General features: G+C 36.1%; 1 protein-coding gene across 8 annotated transcripts; it reads right to left on the reverse strand.

Annotated features, from left to right (window-relative positions):
• Window positions 1–8,510: 8,510 nt before the first annotated feature.
• Window positions 8,511–12,968, reverse strand: LOC110936308. Of its 8 annotated transcripts, XM_022178665.2 has the most exons (9): window positions 12,680–12,968; window positions 11,828–11,886; window positions 10,888–11,726; window positions 10,720–10,798; window positions 10,186–10,631; window positions 9,714–9,812; window positions 8,960–9,148; window positions 8,828–8,864; window positions 8,511–8,796 (listed from the first exon to the last, which is right to left on the reverse strand). In XM_022178665.2, exons 3-7 carry the CDS (start codon window positions 11,683–11,685, stop codon window positions 8,966–8,968), a joined length of 1,605 nt encoding a protein of 534 aa, XP_022034357.1. In that variant the 5' UTR covers window positions 11,686–11,726; window positions 11,828–11,886; window positions 12,680–12,968; the 3' UTR covers window positions 8,511–8,796; window positions 8,828–8,864; window positions 8,960–8,965. The 8 variants fall into 8 exon arrangements, with proteins under 8 accessions (XP_022034357.1, XP_035844994.1, XP_022034354.1 ...); XM_035989101.1 differs by adding an exon at window positions 11,955–11,991 and having other exon boundaries at window positions 8,513–9,148; window positions 12,680–12,782; XM_022178662.2 differs by having other exon boundaries at window positions 8,513–9,148.
• Between the last annotated feature and the right edge of the window lie 2,539 nt (window positions 12,969–15,507).

Raw genomic sequence — 15,507 nt, forward strand, 5'->3', positions numbered from 1 at the left:
AATTGGTTTGAAACGAGATATTTATCACTTCTTATTTGGGCTAATTTTTGCAATCATAGTCGATTAATCAAATGTTGAATGGTAAAATCTTGTCTTGTACTTGTCAAGTAACTAATTACTTGTTATTTGTTAGGTTTGTAGGTTTCCTTGCGGATATCAAAAATCATACTTATGAACTCATATTGCCAAAATAACTAGATGAGATTCTCATTACATGAAATTCTATCACAAACTAACATAAGATGACTTGAAACATCATTCAAGTACAACTAGGGGGTTACCCGCCCGCGCATTGCGCGGGACGCCCTTGTAAAATGCACGGGACGCCCTTGTAATCTGGTTGGTGTTCCCTGAAGTGTTGAAATGGTCTCAGAACCCCTTGTAATCCGGTAGTGTTGAAATGGTCTCATTTCTCGCTTTGATGGGTCGGTACAACCCTCCACCTAAGAACCTTGCACGGCCATAAAAAAAATTTGGAAAGGCAAGCGAGGATCAATTTTATTAACCACACCTCATTCTTAGCAAGGTGCTAAGAGCGTAGATAAAATATGACACCAGATTACAATACACTGACCATTATCTTCTTATATCATTCCACCGTAGAAAAAAACAATTCTACCCAAAAGTAATCTGCCCAAATCTTTGACTCTAGTTTTTCCCAGTTTAGTTGCTTCCACTTTGATGTTTCTTTTATGGCCTCCGTCAATTTTTGTTGAGAGTTTGAGCCTCCTTCGAATATCTTTTCATTGCGGCTGTTCATTTTTGTTAGAGAGTTTGCGCCTCCTTCGAATATCTTTTCAATGCGGCTGTTCCATATCTTCCACAGCGTGCACATTTCGGTTCCAGTTGCTTTCTTCTTGGCCTTGCTCAGATGTTTTTGTTCTATGTGTTGTAGTAGCCCATTTAGTCTCGAACTGGGCTGGGATAGGTAGTTGTAGCCATACACATACTTGCCACCAGATGCTTCTTGCCCTAATAAAATAACTTTATTTACAAATGTATGATTCTCAGAAAAACATTGTTTTAAGATACATGTAAATAGATGAAAAAACTACTCTGCTACGCATGCCTTTTTTTATCCAAGATATATAAATGCTAATGTGGAAATTAGTTTAAGTGTATAGTTTATAAATGATGAAAATGTTTCTTCTAATGCTCAAAGAAAAGTAAGTGGGTCCAGTCCAATTCACCTACATCGGTCAAATGAGTTTCGCTGGTTGAATTAATGAGTCATGCTTAAGTTGGCCAGTTGAATTGATGAATCCGAGCATGACGCTTAAAGACATCTACTCTAGTTCAAGACACTTAAAATTTTTCATCTTTAACATGATCCACGTAACCCGTTCATCTACACGGGTCAGATCGGTTTCGCGGGTTGGTTTAATGAATCATGCTCGAGTTCACGGGTTAAATTGATGAACCCGAGCATGACACTTTAATTGTGTCAAATACATTAACTCTAATCCAAAGACACTTGCACTTGTTCATCTTTAAAATGGTCCGCGTAACCCATTCATCTACACGGATCAAATGGGTTTCGCGGAAATCATTGCCTCTGTTATATGCATTGAAAACAGGGAAATTCAATCGATAAACATCTAAGGTATTTACCGTGATTTGTTTGTTTCTTTGTCATATGCAACAAAACCTTCTTCTTTTTTTTGGAAAAAAAGAAGCAGCATTCCACTTGTTTCAGGAGACAACCCGCCAATATAAAGCTTTCTTTGTGCTTGATCACGACTACTTGTGGTACTTCTTCATAAGCTTGGGTGCAAACCTCCACTCATCCTTAAAACATATAAAAAACCATTTTAGCAAACAGGAAGCCACGAACAGAATAATCCGCTACCACCAGATCAAAGAAACCAAGTGCTTCAGCGATGCGTCAATAACATAAATCATGGGTAAATTATTATTGGTAGTACTATGATTATTATTATTAAAATAATTAAATAACACGTTTAAATTGATGCAAAAAGATGACCCTAGATACGGGTTCATGTAATAAACATTGATGTCTCACTTGGTGGTTGAGCTTGTGCTCATTACTGTAGCAGTAGTTGTCTGACTTGGTGTTTCGCTATTGGCTTATTCATCTGTTTCTCGCTTTCTTTCAGGAATTCCAGTAACATTTTTTGATCTCCATTTCAGTATTTTCATTTATCATCATAAATTGACGTTAGTAAAGAGATTTATGAGGTTTTTGTGTATTTGAATACACCTGGAAGACGGGCAGAACAACTCTTGATTACCACCGGTCGATTGATCTTCAGGCGTGGCGGTTTGTTAACCACACAATGTGTACGTTTTCCACTTCCAATCTGCAAAGCATTAACAAATAAAAATATTGCCACCATATACTTTCAATAGAATTCTTTTTTGAAGTACCTGTATTTATCAAACCTAAAAACGTCCTCCATGTTCTGCAAGTTCATAGTTTTCTAGTAAGGATCAGTCTCCAAATCAATTTATCCCCGATATCAATTATGCCCTAATTTTAAGAACAATTAGGGTTACCAAACGGGAAAACAAATTGAAGAAGACACAAACATCTGGATACGAAAGATAAACTGGTAGAACATGAATAGAATACAAACCCAGAGCTATTGATTCGGAGGTCGGGTGGTATATTTCTAGAAAAGGGAGAGCTCAGGCGAGAGAAACTGGATCATCGGACCCTCATTTGTCTTCTGCTACTCCTGATTTTAGTCTCGTCACCTCTTCCTACCGCCGTCGAGGGTCAATGGCGAAACTAACAACCACCCCTTGCATCTAAAACGAAAGAGAAGATCAAATATAGCACGCATGGTACCTTACCACCGGTTCAATCTCGACAACCATCTGCCGCAGATGTACAGATAAGAAATCGATCGATGGAGAAGCACGCCAGAGACAAAACGTTGGCGGTGGAAGAAACTGTGTGAAGTAGATAATCAACTGTGCAAGTAAAACACGTGGGTAACTAATGACCGGCAGATATAGGTTACTAAAACATAGAAACCGGAACTGTTGTTAAGAGCTTTCATCAATTGTTAATATATAAAATTTCATATTTTTAATAATTTCAACCTTCGAATAACTTTAGAATGTTATCTGTAATATTTTTAAGGAATAATATAAAAGTACATTTGGCTTTGAAACACGTGTCTAGAATAATGTAATCAGACTGGTAACACCTTATATTATGAAAACTTTATAGTTGTTCTTATGCTCGAATGTTATGAGTTTTGATTTTTCCTATTTAAATTCAAGTTTTCTGATACCTAGGGCTCTATGGTGTGTCTTATAAAGTGTTCTTTATGAAGTGAATTTTGCAATCGGTTTTTTTGAAAATTTTGTTTGCTTAGATAAAATAATTTCTAATAGCAATGTATGTATAATGTATGTGACTTGGGTAAGGTGCCCTTTTGTTGTAGACATACGTTGACATCAAAGAAACATATCACCAACTATCGAACTCATAGACATGTTAATTATTTCTTAGGGTGTTTATAGTTGTTGTCACATTCTCAAATCAATCAACCAAAGGGTGTCACGTACACATCAAAATAAGCTTTATAAATATAAACGATTTTATGAAATTTGAAAAAAATTATGCTTGTGATGTATAAAATTTTAAACAGAAGGTTATACAAATGGTGTCACATCATGATGTTGGTGTTGGTGTTTGGTTTGCCATTAAAAGGTGTACATTTGTATCAGTTTTTATTAGTGAGTGTCTAAATGTTTTTTGAACGACAACCACTTCTATATATCATATAGATACCGGTCTAGTAAGAAACTGACAACTCGAAACACAACACAGAAAATTAAGAAATTACATCGCAAAGGTTGAGGGCATGTTTGGCTTAACTTATTTTCAACTTTTCCAAAAGTCCTTTTGGAAAATATAAGTCAGAAAAACCTGACTTCTAGCTTTTGTAAAGGACTTTTGCCTTCAAAAGGAAAGCCAAACACCCTCAAAAGTCTTTTTTTTCCCTTCAAAAGTCCTTTTTCCTAAAAAAAAAAAAAAAGGAACCCCAAACACCTCTGAATCTAACCATCCATCCCAGTTTACACAAGTGATCCAGAGAAAAGAATTTATCTTAATATCCTCGCCACCTTCACCGTCGGGATGTTCCAACCTTCAAATTCCTTTGCGCTTTCCAAATATGCCAAAAAGTAGCCATGAAGATGACAGCCACAAGTTTCTTCAATTCTTCCACTCCTTTGAGCTATTCAAATTTTGGAGCATGTTCCATATCAGATTAACAGGGAATTCTCCTTGAGGAATTGGTATTTTAATCCACACTAACACAAATCTTCACCTCTAGCATTGTTCCACACCCACCGGTCTTGTTGGTCGCTTGTGATTTAAAAGGTACGGGCTAGAAGGGACGGTCTTTCAAGCGCAACTCCAAGCAATGCCCCTCCCTTCCTTGGTGTAACAATCCGAAACCAAAGTCGATTTGTTTTGAGTCAGCTCGTAAAGGTTAGGGAATCGACACCTTAAAAGGCCTCCTTGTAACAAATTGTCGATCTAAAACATTATTTTTTCACCTCTACCAACTTTCATGAACAAATTGTCTTCCAAAGCTATATTCACGGCTGCGAAATCTTTACTATTTTTTGGTTTTGTTTCCCTTCGACTTTTCTTATCTTTCGCCGCCTGCAACTATTTTTCTTTTGTTTTTTCGTCATCTTCTATTTCCTTTGACTTTTCTTATAATTTCTTCTACTAAGACCATGCGTAATGGTTAAACATTATAATGCCCCCTCCATGGGGCGTTTTGCGCCATGTGGCAGCCCAGTCAGCAAGGGGCATTATACCATAAAATGGTGTAGTGGGGCATTATTCAAATAATGCCCATGCAATCATTTCCTAATTATTTTTTTTAATTTAAAACATAAAAAAATACAATACTAAAATATTAAAAACAGAACTTAAAAATAAAGAAAATAAAAATACAGAAAATAAAAAACAGAAAGTAAAATAAAAATACAGAAAATAATAAAGTTTAAAAGTATAGGGGCCTAAGTGTCAATATCAAAGTTTTAAAAAAAAAACCTTTCTTCTTCTTCATTCCCATTCTTCTTCCCTTCTGCAAACCCTGCAAACCCAGAAAATCCGGCCAAAAATCCGGCCAAAAATCCGGCCAAAAAATCCGGCCACAACCCCATCTCTCTCTCTAAACCCACATGTCCTCAATTGATTGGGCATTCAAACCATTGTTCAGCGTTTTTAAAACCACGCCACCACCATTTTTTTTCAAAAAAAACGCCCGGAAACGCCCCATGTAATGGGGGTTCCGGCGTTATCCGGCGTTTTTTTGCAAATTTTTTTAAAAAAAACGCCCCGTTACGGGGGGTCTAAATTACTTTTCTTAAATTTTTATGTTGTAGCGGGGTGTTTTAGTCTCCATAACTGACCGTCATAACTTCATATGTTTTTTTCTTTTAATCCTATCTCCCCTTGGTAATGTGTGGGTACCATGAAAAATGAGATCGACACCGACTAAAAAAACATCGTTTCTGTTACATAATTGTCTTTTATCATGTTTACTTCGCAGCATAAATTATATATTTTTCTTTTAGTACTTACCCGCGTTAGTGCCACCGCCTCAATTGTTTATATGTTTCCCGCCTGGGAGCACCGGGCTACGTTTCTCGTATAGTTCAATTTAAAAGATTATATATGTAGAAAATTAATATGAAGAATTTGTTTCTTATTTATTGAATATTTTTTTTAAATCCATTTATTCATATATTCCTAGCATTTGGTTCGTTCGTTTTTTTCAATTTTTCTTAACCTGATACATTTTTATTTATCAATCACAACAACAAAACCTGATACATTTTTATTTATCAATCACAACAACAAAAAAGAAACATCTCGTTTTTAAGAAGTTTTTTTTTTTATTTCATCCATAAGAAAAATTATTATAGATAAATTTTGATGGGAGTAAGCACGTTAAGTAAATATATATTAGTAACCCAAGTTTTGAATATTGATGAAGTTTGATCAGGTCGCTTCGATATTTGAGACACATTCGGAAGTATGAACTACACATGAATAATGCTCTTACCTATGGACGTTGTGCGACACGTGTCATCGCAGTCAGCAAAGGGACATTATGGGGCGTTTTTCATATATGGGTGTAGTGGGATAATGCCTAATAATGTCTCATCAATGATTGCCCAAAAAAATAAAACAAACTAATAATATTTGGGAGCTTCTTGTTGGACAAGCAAATAATGCCCCAGCATGCACTAGCGTTCTTTAAACCCCCCCCCCCCCCCCATTTTCTGAAAGCAACGCCCAAGGGGGCGGTCCGGCGGCGTTAAGGGGCATTTTTTTGGGAAAAACGACCAAAAACCTCCCACTACAGGTGGTCTAATAGATATTCGATTATTATTGAATAATGTCGTGATGCGAATTGGATGCTTGATATAAAATGAACTACATTATAATAGATATTAGATTATTATTATCGAATAACGTATTGATGCGAATTGGGTACTTGATATAAAATACTTCAAATCAACAAGTCTATATTTTAACACTTATTATATCTTGCACATCATCTACATTTATAGCTAGATCCATCCACAATAAAATGTGAGTTTATGACAAATGTTAAGAAGATGCAGAGTAGGTGGTATGTCTTTATGAGATAACTATTTCAATGCCCTTCTTCACTATTTACTATGGAAAGTCAAAAGGATAACATTAATTACCAAAGACTTTGGGAAAAGTTAGTTAGCATGTATGTCATCAATATGAGCAGACAGACTAAAACCCTTGATTGAATGAGTTTCTTTGAAAGAACCTAATTGGATATCAATTCACTAGTTCAACATGCTTGAATAAACAAAGGGATGTCATTGTGTGTCAAACAGGGGGTAAGTAAGTATATTCCATTTTATAGAAATAACTAATGGTACGACTTTTAATTATTTGTGAAGAAAAAATAAAAACACCTGACAACCGACCTATGGGTTGCCCCATTTACCCGTATTGGGCTACTATCGCGTGGGCCCAACAGCATCTTACCTTGCCCATTAAGGTTTTCGTCATATCAAATGGGCGGGAAACTAGGATCAGAAGATACAGGCGACATTTAATGCCTGATTAGAAAAGGATCTTTGGCTGGAAATTGTACTTCCTAGCCGGAAACATTAAATGAGGCTGCCATCTTACCGTTGGGGGTCAGACACGTGTCTGAGCCCCCCGAAGACTCTCGGAATCCGTTGGATCATCTCAATAAAATATCTCACATGGGAGATAAGGTCTCGGGGTTATATAAGGGAGAAAAAGGATGATCATAGGAGAGACTTGAAGGTATTGCATTAAGAACTCTCTCATTTATTTCCGACCAATATTCCCTTGTATTAAACACACACACACATTTATTGGATTCACACCTTAGAGGAACATTCCGGTGATCATACTCATCGGAATAAACTCCTCGAACTTTCCGGCAAGTTTACTTATTCTCACGCCGAAGCTTGGTCACGGATCCCCCTCCCGGGGCCCTCCGTGACGAGGCTAACGGTTTACTTTTTTGTAGCAACGAAGACCGGGACATCTTGACGTCAGCGAAGACCCATTGAACGTCACCGGGGATTTGGGTATTCGACAACACCTATGTAAGAAACAAGTGTGGTAGTAAGAGGAGTCCATTGTATCAAGAAGGTTCATGTTTAAAGTGTTTTACAATTTACAATCTACACATCTGATACAGAGCTGTTAGTAGCGGTCAAGATAAATGGGTTTGGTCGGGAGAAAAATCTGGTATATTCACTGTTACTTCAGTAAAAAGGCTGCTGAGCCCAAACCCCTCCAACATTAGCAGTTCAGCCTTTGTTTGGAACAACTAGGTGCCAGCGAAACTTAACACTTTTGGCTGGAGGCTCTGAGGAAGAAAAGGAATATTGTTTCGTCTATATCATGGGGGACATCAAATTTTTGAGCTTTCTGTGGATTTCTAATAGGAATATCGTGTCGATTGGGATACGTGGAAAAGTTTAGTGTAATTGGTTTTGTTGTAGTTGTTTAGCCTTCCTAGCGGCTTGCTAGAGGCCCGTTTGCATAATGTATTTGAAGAGGCTAAAATTTGAAGAAATTTGTGTTTAGTATTTTTTATAAAATTTTACACAGAAACACTCAAATGTAACAATTTTCTATCATATGCACGATCCAACAATCAAGAAGATTGTTAGAAAGAAGATAGAAAAAACATAGTTTTTTATTAACTTTTGACTCGTGTATTAACTAATATACGTTCTTGACGATAATTTCCACAAAATACGTAGAAGATTGTTAGAAAGAAGATAGAAAAAACATAGTTTTTTATTAACTTTTGACTCGTGTATCAACTAATATACCTTCTTGACGATAATTTCCACAAAATATTTAATAAGGTGTCTAAATCCAAAGGGTAAAGATAAAGAATTCATTTTTTTCAAGATGAAGTGTTTAAAATGAAAAATAAAAACGAATTTAGCTGAGATGTCATGCTGAATAGATAGGTGAACAAACTAGTGAACAATTTATAAAGAAGCCAACATGTTTTGCAAGTAACATCGCCAGTTTTTACTCACATCTACACCATGTAAGAAAGGTGCAAATCCATTGTCACTTGAGAAAACCAAACTTGTGTGTCCATTACTTGCAAACACAAAGTTGGACCAAAGCTCTCAGACACAGACAAACCAGGTCTCGTTTCAACCCATAAACTTTTTCGTCGCAAGATAATAACATCTGCCCATTTAAAACGAAAAAGTTTTGATCATCCTTTTAACTGTTCAATAAACGTTAGATTGCATAATTGAAGCGCTTAATGACCGCTTCGGCTATAAAATCGACCTCACAGGTACAGTTTCTACACCACAAAAATATACATCGTCATTGTTAAACCACTTGATGCATTCTTCCTCGGTCCATAAAATCGCCACGAATAAAGATTAAAAAACCAACCGTCATTTACGGTAGAGACGATTCTTGTTCAACTTGTTCAATTTCATAAACTTTGATGTCGCAAAGCATTCCTCCTGCTTCGTCAGCAAAACTGATTTTCTTCTTTTCTCTTTCTAAAGGCTTCTCAGGAATGCTGTTGCCCAACGCAGGATCACCGGAAGCAGAAGTTTTATGATCCTCAGTCAGTTTCTGCATATCACGTATAGCATAATTTAAGTTATGTAATTGTCACATTCCAAAATAAACCTGTTTTGAAAAATAAATTGGCACAAGCTTCTAAAAGTTGCTCCAAATTTGGCATATGATTGGGGGATTGGGTAACAGGTCATTTGCATGTGTAAATCAAAACAGATATTAATTAACAGGTTGTGTGTTATTGTGTTTTGTGCATACTTAATTTAGTAACTATTATAGCAAAGGCTTTAATAAGTAATCGTAAGATAGTTTCTTTTAATAAAGAGTTTAGACATTCTAATTGTTTAACCACACTTTAGACTTTAACCAGTTGTACCTAATTTGGCATGTTTGACCAGTTATAGCCAATTTGACCCGTTTAACCCACTCTACCGAATTTGACTCGTTACATTTATAGCTAAAACTCTACATTTGACTAGGTATTAATAAGGTACAAGACAAATTGACCCCTTCCTATATAAATATTTTTTAAGAAAAATGCAATGAACACTTGTACTTTTATAAAAGGTGAAAACTAATATAGGAATATTAATTAATTAATGATAAAAGAAAAACAAACCATGATTTTGCAGAAACGGTTGCAGTCTCTCGCCATCAAAGATAACCGCTTTTTTGCTGTTTTTTCAGTTTTTGTTGCACTCTTGATGACTGATTTCACCTGTCAAAAGTGTAAAAACTATAATCAGGTGCAAGTGAGTGCCATAATAAAGGTGGTATTTTCACCGTTTAATTATGATGGGTCCATTGGAATTAGTTTTAGCTCAAACAAGTCAAATCAGATGAAAGTATAAAACAATTTATTCAGCCATTTTGAATTGTTACGAACCTTAGGGTTTTTTTTTTTTTTTTGTGTTCATACTAAAGGATTAACTATTTATTAACAGAATAAAAGACGGAGCAAATATCAATGAAAGAACTAGACTTGTTATATGATACACACACATGAGTATGTGACTGTGTGTGTTTGTTTCTGTGAGTGTGCCATGTACATTAACAAACGAAAAAAAAATGCCTATTTCCAGTATAAATACCTCATCTGCCTCATTTTTCAAGGAGGCGGAACGATACGCTCCATAGAGCATTTTTTCTTCCACAATAGTCTTCATGGAATTCAATTTACTCATTAGCTTCGAAGCAAGAGACTCAATGTCATGCATCTGTCTCTGAGAAAACGCAATAGCACTCTCTGAACACCCTTCGATGGAGGTGCACCCTGAGCTAAGACGAGGAAGTGAACGACATAAACGGGGCCCACCAAGACAACCCTTAGCTGCAACGCCTTTTTTAGTGCGAGAGCCTTTTTTGAATTTCCTTGGTCTCTTTCGCACTTGTTTGGAGCTTTTTATAACAGCTTTGTTCTGAATGAGTCCTGTAGCCAGTTGAAGATTTAAATTTAATTCGTTATCGTTAACATCAGATTTAGTTGGTGAAAGCTTGTTCTCAGATTGTTCTCCGAAGTACAGTTTCTTCTTGCATTCTGGAAAATAAACATTTAATATCATCAAAACAGATAATAGACGTAAAAAATTAAAAAGCATGTAAAAGTATTGTGTATAGTGGCTTACTGAAATTATCGATGTCATCTAATGACTCTGGAGATTTCATTGCCTGACATAGTTTTTCCTGAGAGTTCGGAGAAATGAACTGTACAATACTAAGGTAAGCATATCACATGATAGAAAGAAATCATTTGTTTATGAATTTGATGTTATGATTTATGAACTATCAAGTACCTTTCTTGTCAAAGGAAGCCTCTCAGTTTCTCGAATCTCCGATGTGTCACTCATGACACTGGGTTTATCATTGTTGTCCAACTTCACTTCTGAATCGGCATTTGCAGGGACAGTTGATATCAGCTCCCAATGAATAGAAACGTCATCGGAAACTAAAGATATGTTATCTTTAGATACAGGTGATTTGGCCTCCATGGAGCCCACATCTTCATTGCGCTCATCATCAATTCTGGAAGATGAATCTTGAACAGCCTGCTGAACTGATGGCGATTGGTTGACATTTGCTATAGTTTCTTCTTCATTATCCATCTCCATGTTCTCGATGTCATCCGAACTATCAAAAAAAGATTCATTAAGTTCACATTTTTCATCTTCCTCAGAAACAGGCGGTTTGACTTCCATTGACACGACAACATTATCACAGAAAGCTTCATTGAATTCACATGTTTCCCCTGAATTTTGAGCAACGGAGATATCACTACTAGCTTGCTCGGGTGTCAGCTGGATGTAAAATTGACTTTGAGAGGCATCAGTTGACTTTAATGTCGGATCTTTATGTAATGAATCATATGTCGGAGAGCTTAAAACTGATAGTGGTTGGCTGACATCTGCTATAGTTTCTTCATCATCCATCTCCATATCACAGAAAGCTTCATTGAATTCACATGTTTCCCCTTCCTTTGTAAACGATTCTGATTTCTCTCTCTTCAAATCATAACCGCTTTCAAAATAGTCAACGTCAGGAGCTTTAACAGTTACAAAATCTTTACTTAATTCAGATGTAACTAACTGGGCCATGTTCGAAGATGGAGGAGGGTTATAATCACAGCTTACTCATCCTTGAGTTAAAATCGAATAATGTTAGATCAGATGTTCAACAAAAACCTTTAACAGATGCTAAATCAGTTGATAATGTAGTATTATAATAATCACAGCTTACCCATCCTGGAGTTAAAATCGGTTTCCAAGCCGGAAGTTCTTGCTGTGTAAACCTAGAATCTGGAACAATTGATCATCATTACTAAAAAGATCCATAAAATAAATGATTTAAAACAGTGTTAACCAACCTATGATTCTGCTAACTCCTGCTTAGCTGACTAAACCCTAAAAGTCAACATACAAGTTATTTAAGCTAATACCAACTTTCCAGTGTCTAATCACTCGTCTATGATCAAACAACCTCACAACTTTCACCAATCACACAAATACTTATTTTCCCATTACAATTTCAAACAAAAAACGTAACAAAACCTAAGTTCATGTTCATCCAAAAAAAGTTAAAACCCTAGCATTCGACTACTTTTCTCCATAGATCAAAGAAACCTTTCAGTACAAAACACAAGATCACAATCTCCGATTAACAATTTCAACGCAAATCACAATCTACATCATATATTCAATCTATGATTCTGCTTAGGTAACACTAAACCCTAAAAGTCAACACACAAGTTATTGAAGCTAATGCTAACACATCTATGATCAAACTTCACCACCTCTTCAATCACCAATCACGCAAACACCTATTTACACATTACAATTTCAGATAAAAACCCTAACTCCATCTAAAAAAAGCCGTAAAAACCCTAGCACACAACTACTTCTCTCCATAGATCAAACAAAACCTTGCACAAATTTCAGTACAAAACACGAGATCACAATTTCAACGCAAATCACAACAAAAACAGTATCACCAGCAACCACTTCACTACCGTAACACGATGAAACATCAAAATCAGAACAAGAGAAACATAAAATGAACAAGAAAAGCAGTGAAAGTATAGAATGAAGATACATTCGGGTTTTTTGGAGGATTTTTTGGATTTTAGGGCTCCGTTGGTGACCTGATTCATGTCTGCGTTTGTAATTTGGGGGAGAAAGAGAATCGGTTGCAAAAGTGAGTAGTAGACTAGTAGTAACTTAAAAGGGAAAGGAAGTGTGGGAGGGGAAGAGTTACAAGATTGTGACACGTGTCATGGGTTTCTATTTGTTGTACAGTGTCTTCTTGTGATTTAATTACACCAGAAACTCAAATAACTCCACCCACGTGGTAGGCCCCTCCGCATTCCCTACACTCATTGATGTTCATAAACTAGGGTTTGTTGCTTCTTCATCCTTATTCCTTTGTTTGATGTTACTTTTTGAGTTAAATGCTTGGTTGGTCCCTGTGGTTTGCAAAAATTGCAGACTTGGTTCCAAGGGTTTACTAATTACACACTTGGTCCCAATGGTTGTAATTTTTGTACTCGGGTGGTCCTTAATACTAACCTTTGTTAAATTTTCTAGTTAAGTGTATGTGAAATGACTAGAATACCCCTGAACATTTAAAAAAAATATATAATACATTACCCACCTTCTTCCTTCTCTCTTTCTCTCTCTAATAAAACCACTGCAACTTGCAAGAAAACATGAATCTCCACCACCGCCACCTAACACCTAACCACCACAACACCACCCCCAACCACTGCGACGAAACTGTTACTTCGTAAACCACCGCACAGCCCTGCCGCGCCACTCATAACAACCAACCACGACAACCCCTACCACCCTCAACTACCTGCTGCAAAAACGAATCTGGCCGGAAACACCAATGTGTGGATTTTAGAGAGATCGAGAGAGAGTTGGAGAGAAAGTGAGGAGCCGACATAATTCCGGCGACTGTGGTGCACCGCAGAATCCCGACGACCGACGACCCCTTTCTTCTCTTTTTCTTGCGTCACTTCTGCTTTGAATTCAACTCAGATTCAATCATTCAAAATGGTTAATCAAGCATATTCAATACGTATAATGAATCTAGATGAATTATTCAAAGAAACAAACTAATTGAATGGGTCTTTTGAAGTACTATAATATGTGATAGACTTTGCTATTTTTTGAAGAACATGGAGTCTAGAATACATATACGACTGATATAAAATTAGCAAATTAGGATTTGTTTGATACTTTAATTGATTTAGGATCCGTGTGCAAAATGATGAGTTAGGTGGCGCTTGAGTACTGGTTATGGAGGATTGTATGAATGATAGAAAAGGAAGAAGAAGGTGGAGGTGGAGGTATTGGCGGTGATGGGTTAGAGAGAGACTGAAAGACGGGGAGAAGAAAAATGAGGGGGTAGACCCATCTTTTCTTGTTTTTGTTTTTTTTTATTGTTTAGGGACACTTTAGTCATTTCATATTTCATAAAGACTTAACTAGAAAATTTAACACAGATTAGTGTTAAGGATCACCCGAGTGCAAAAATTACAACTACTGGGACCAAGTGTGTAATTAGTAAACCCTTGAGACCAAATCTGCAATTTTCGCAAACCACAGGGACCAACCAAGAATTTAACTCTTACTTTTTTAACTATTGTAGAAAACTAGTTGGATGCCCCGCCTGTGTTGCGGGGCTTTAAGCTGAATATTTCTTAGTTTCATAACATGTACGCATGTATTTTAGTTACATGTGCATACTACTCATAACACGATCTCAAAAAAATTACATCGAGTCAACCAATTAAACCAAAACACTGCCATAGTTTTGCTACAAAAAAAGATGGCAAACCTGAGCTGGGGGCAAAATAGTAAATTTTCAGAAACAATGAGCGAGTGTTACACCTGGTTGACAAAAAAGTTAGATTGAGTCAACCAAGTAAAATAAAAACTGCTATAGTTTTGCAAAAAAAAAAACAAAAAGAAATTAAAACGATGACAAGACTAAAGATTTTAACTGGGGGCAAAATCATAAGTTTTTAAAAGAGGGCAAATTCATAATTTTAAACAGATGGCAAATTCGTAATTTTAAGCTGTGGGGCAAACCAAAATTTTGTTTTGACCGAAGGGCAAAATCGTAATTTTTAGCTGGGGACAGAAGCATAATTTTATTTTGTATGAGGGCAAAAGCGTAATTTTCAACTCAGGGCGAAGTCGTAATTTTTCAAAAGGGGGCAAAATCATATTTTTGAACTGAGAGCCAAATCGTAATTTTGAGCTAGGGAAAAAACTAAAATGATGGAAAGACTACAAATTTTAACTGGGGCAAAATTGTATTTTTTTAAATGAGAGCAAACTCATAGTTTTAAACCGAGGGCAAATTCGTAATTTTAATTTGGGGGTAAAACCATAGTTTTATTTTGAACTTGAGCAATATCATATTAAAAATGAAAAAGAAAAAAAAAGGGGGCAGCCACCCATTTTCCACCAATGGGTTGGCAGAACTATTGCCGCCATCTTCTTTTTATTACATTGAGTCAACCAATTAAAACAAAACACTACAATATACTTTTGCTAAAAAAACTAAACGTTGGAAAGACTATAATTTTAAACTGTGGACAAAATTCTAACTTTTCTGGATAAATGAGTGTGTGCCAGGCAGCCGTTTGACACGAATAAAAGTTACACCGAGTCAACCAATTAAAATAAAACATTACCATAGTTTGTCACAAAAAAAGACTGACACGAATAAAAATTACACTGAGTCAACCAATTAAAACAAAACGCTACCATAGTTTTGTCACAAAAAAAGGAAAAAAAAAACTAAAACGATGGCATGACTGTAATTTTACATTGGGGGCAAAATCATAATTCGAAAAGAAAGAAAACTATTGCAAAACAGTAAATTTGAATTGAGGACAAAATTGTAAT

The sequence above is a fragment of the Helianthus annuus genome, chromosome 4 (genome assembly GCF_002127325.2).
Source record: "Helianthus annuus cultivar XRQ/B chromosome 4, HanXRQr2.0-SUNRISE, whole genome shotgun sequence".
NCBI classification, from domain to species: domain Eukaryota; kingdom Viridiplantae; phylum Streptophyta; class Magnoliopsida; order Asterales; family Asteraceae; genus Helianthus; species Helianthus annuus.

Coding starts and splice junctions, on each gene's coding strand:
- LOC110936308 (XM_022178665.2), bottom strand. CDS start 11,685: ATGGCCCAGTTAGTTACATCTGAATTAAGTAAAGATTTTGTAACTGTT. Junction 10,632..10,719: donor AGATGACATCGATAATTTCA/GTAAGCCACTAT, acceptor TTTATTTTCCAG/AATGCAAGAAGAAACTGTAC. Junction 9,149..9,713: donor ACCGTTTCTGCAAAATCATG/GTTTGTTTTTCT, acceptor CGTGATATGCAG/AAACTGACTGAGGATCATAA.